This window comes from Bubalus kerabau, chromosome 1 (assembly GCF_029407905.1).
Source record: "Bubalus kerabau isolate K-KA32 ecotype Philippines breed swamp buffalo chromosome 1, PCC_UOA_SB_1v2, whole genome shotgun sequence".
In the NCBI taxonomy this organism is placed as follows: domain Eukaryota; kingdom Metazoa; phylum Chordata; class Mammalia; order Artiodactyla; family Bovidae; genus Bubalus; species Bubalus kerabau.
The window spans coordinates 4336766-4340316 of record NC_073624.1 but is presented as its reverse complement, the minus strand read 5'-3'; the positions used below and the strand labels follow the sequence as shown (position 1 = coordinate 4340316).

Genomic DNA, 3551 nt, shown 5'->3' with positions numbered 1-3551 from the left:
CTCCGTTTGCTTGTCTTCTCTTTGGTTATGACACAATGTGGTATCATGTATTTAATGAGAATTTTTACCTTGAATTGTCACTCAATTGTGAAATTGATTACTTGAAATATTTAAATGTTTTTTGAAACGCAAACATCTTAAGTTGGCTTTTAAAAAACTGATGCATTTACAGAATGCAACCAGGGCAACATATCTGAAAGTTGGTCCGACACAGGGTGCAGCAGTGTTGGGCTCCCGGGTGGCTCAGTGGTCAAGACCTGCCGGCGCAGGAGCCACAGCAGCTGTGGATTCGATCCCTGGGTCGGGGAGACCTCCTGTGTCCTTGCCTGGAGAATCCCATGGACAGAGGAGCCTGGTGGGCTAGTCTATGGGGTCAAAAAGAGTTGGACATGACTTAGCCATTGAGCATGCAGCAATATTAAAGCATAGAAATGACAAGAAACAGGATATAATACTGGAGAAGGGAGAGCCGGCTCAGGATACGCTTTGAGCGCCACACTGAGAATCAGGCCGCCTTGTTATAATGCATCAGTGTATCTACAGTCAGTTCTGCTGTGATTCTTACTTTAAAATGAAAATTTATCCCTGCATGATTGATATATTAGAAGCAATCTAAGCATAACTTGGGCTTCCCTGGTGGCTCAGCGGTAAAAAGTCCACCAGCAATGCAGGAGTTGCAGGAGACTCTGGTTTACTCCCTGGGTCGGGACGATCCCCTGGAAGAGGGCATGGCACCCTCTCCAGTCTTCTCACCTGGAGAATCCCATGGACAGAGGGGCCAAGGAGACACGGCTAAAGCGACTTAGCACACCTGCACACAAGTGTAACTTGCTTATAATTTCATCTCTGAGAAAGAGCGGGTCAGGGAGTAACTAAGTATGGCTTTGTTTGCTGCCTCAAGCTAGAAACGTTTTTACATTTTGTATTAACTATCTAGTGTGTGTAAACCCAGCTATTTATTAAGCTCCCGTCTCTCTATGGCGGGGGGTGCTGTTTGCCATCACCCTGAGGTTCTCACTGTGTACTGCTGCGTGGCACGAGGGTTTCAGGAGTACGGGTATACTGCGTTACAGCAGAACAGTGATGTGCTCTGAAGGATCAGTGACGCGCCATGAGTCCACGTTATGGGAGAGAATAGCCCAGCAGAGATCAGGGTCTACACTGAGCTCATGTGGCCCCAAAGGGGCAGTTCAGTGTTAAGGTGATGTCTTTCAAGGGAGAAGGCGGTGGTTTAGGTGATATTACCACCACTGAAAAAGGAACAGAGGACAAGTATAGTGGCACCTGCTAGCTCCGGTTCTTGGGGATCAGCTGATGGAGATCAGAAAGCAAGTGTTTTGTGACTTTACTTCTTAGGCACAGAGTGCATTTTGTTTACCTGAAATAATGTTCAAAAGTGATTCCATTACTTTAGGAGGCCACTCCTTGATTAAATGGCGCCTGGGCCCAAAGCAGCCTTAAATACAAGACCACGGGCCACCAGTACCTTAGAATTGTTTAATTCCATTTTTAAATGGAAATGAAGTAAACTGCAACTTTCTTTCCTATCCCTAACAGTGCAGAGAGGGTCCGCTGTATCCTTGGGCTACATATCTGTGTACATATCTGTGGACTCAGACAAACCTGGATTGAAAATAGGAAAGGGAATTTCCTGGTGGCCCAGTGCTTAAGACTGTGCTCCCACGGCAGGGGGCACAGGTTCAGTCCCTGGTCAGGAGACTAAGGTCCCACAAGCCATACCATGCGGCCAAAAAAAGGGAAAACAGTTGGGAAAAGAAGATGCTGAAAAGTTCCAAAAAGCAGTACTTGAGTTTGCGGCATACAAGCAACTAGTTACACAGTATTTACATTGTATTAAGCATTATAAATAATAGTAGAGATGATCTGAAGTGTATGACAGGATGTGCATAGGTTATATGCAAATATTATAGCAATCTGTGTAAGGGATTTGAGCATGCTTGGATTTTGATACACATGATGCCCACAGATAAGGATGACTGCTTCCCTGTGAAGTCAGTGTTAACTGGGAAAGCCTGTGTTCTTCAGTGTTTCCTTAACAGAAATTATATTCAGAGAAATTTAAAAGGCACGGAAGCAGACATAATTCAATTTCATCTTAAATTTTTTTTGTGTTCCTAAACTTGCAGATTGCAGACATCTGAAATTAGAGTTTTTTATTGGCATTTTCAATATTGACTAAAGTTCCTCTGAAATAACTTTCCATGAAACAGATTCAACACCCTGTAACTATTTAAAAACCATGAATTTCCCTTAAAGATTACTTAAACATACAAGGCAAGATCAGAGTAAAGATGATGCAGTATTCAAAATTTTCTGACCGGCTTTCAGAATGCAAGTTTAAACTGTAGTGGTTTCTCTGTTAAACTCAATCAAAGCTGACTCTCAGGGGACACATCACCTCCTGGAGTGGGGCCTGGACACTCCTCAGCGGAGGTGAGCTGCAGCGTCTTGGCCTGTAACAGTCAAGCTTTTCCACAAATGGCACACAGGCCGCCTGGCTTTTGCTCCAGAAGCAGTCTGGGCCTGAACTAAACAGACTGGCCTGAGCTCTGTGACTGCTCCCAGCTGAGAACACTCTAGGTCCTAGTGGGGCTTGCGCTGTCTCCTGCCACTTTCTCTGCCTTCAGTATCTGGATACTGAGAAAGATCTAGGGTCAAAACTCGGCTGAACATGCAGTCATCGTGCTGAAAAGGAGAAAAGACAGTTAAAAGTCAGTTCCAGTAGAGAGTAAGTGCTATTAAATGTAAAGAGCCATTAGTGAGTCTGGATGTGCATTTTAAAGGAACCTCTTTATAACCATCTGAGAAGCTGTTACTTCTGCATTTCCATCAGCTTTATGTTTTGTTTTTGGTAAGGGTACCATAGTTTGGGTGAACTCCGGGAGCTGGCGATGGACAGGGAGGCCTGGCGTGCTGCGACATGGGGTCGCAGAGTCGGACACGACTGAGTGACTGAACTGAACGGAACTGAAGGGTACCAGAATGTGCCACCCAAAAATATGCCTCTTTTGCATGTGGATTGTTTTGAGCCAGAGGCTACTGAGAACCAGCAGATACAGGAGAAGCTCTAAAAGCTGAGCACAAGTTTCCCTTCTGTAAAGGAAATTGACATCTATGTAAAAGGGGACATCCTTTCCACTCTGAACTCCTCCTCAGTGGAGAAGGCGCTTGAATCAGCAGAGCAAATCCAACTGGACGTCCTTGTTTACTGTGCTCTCTCGGGTCCCTGTCCCGTTGCTTGCCTTCCCTTCCCAGAAGCCCGAGCCCCTTCTGCTTATTTCAGCCTAGGGTGGGCTACAAGTCCAAGTTCTTGCCCCCTCTGAGTTACTCACCGCTAGGTGTGCCCACGTGTACACACAATACGCATTAATGACCTGTCTGGTGTGACTGACAGGGCCCGGCTGAGACCTGGGCTCACCCCTGAAGAGTTCACCCCTCCTCTACACTGGAGTGAGAACTTCAGTTCTCTTCCAGTGACCCCCTGACATTAATTAGGCACAGGAAGGGAAATGTATTTTTAATCTTTTTTT

General features: G+C 45.6%; 1 protein-coding gene across 5 annotated transcripts in view; it reads right to left on the bottom strand.

Annotated features, from left to right (window-relative positions):
* Nucleotides 1–2368: 2368 nt before the first annotated feature.
* SMC1B (structural maintenance of chromosomes 1B) overlaps nucleotides 2369–3551 on the bottom strand; it is an 82302-nt gene continuing 81119 nt past the window's right edge. For all 5 annotated transcript variants that reach the window (XM_055563321.1, XM_055563460.1, XM_055563184.1 and 2 more), the window contains one exon: nucleotides 2369–2706. In XM_055563321.1, coding sequence (XP_055419296.1) covers nucleotides 2605–2706 — 102 coding nt within the window. In that variant the 3' untranslated portion in view covers nucleotides 2369–2604. The remainder of the gene's footprint in view (nucleotides 2707–3551) is intronic.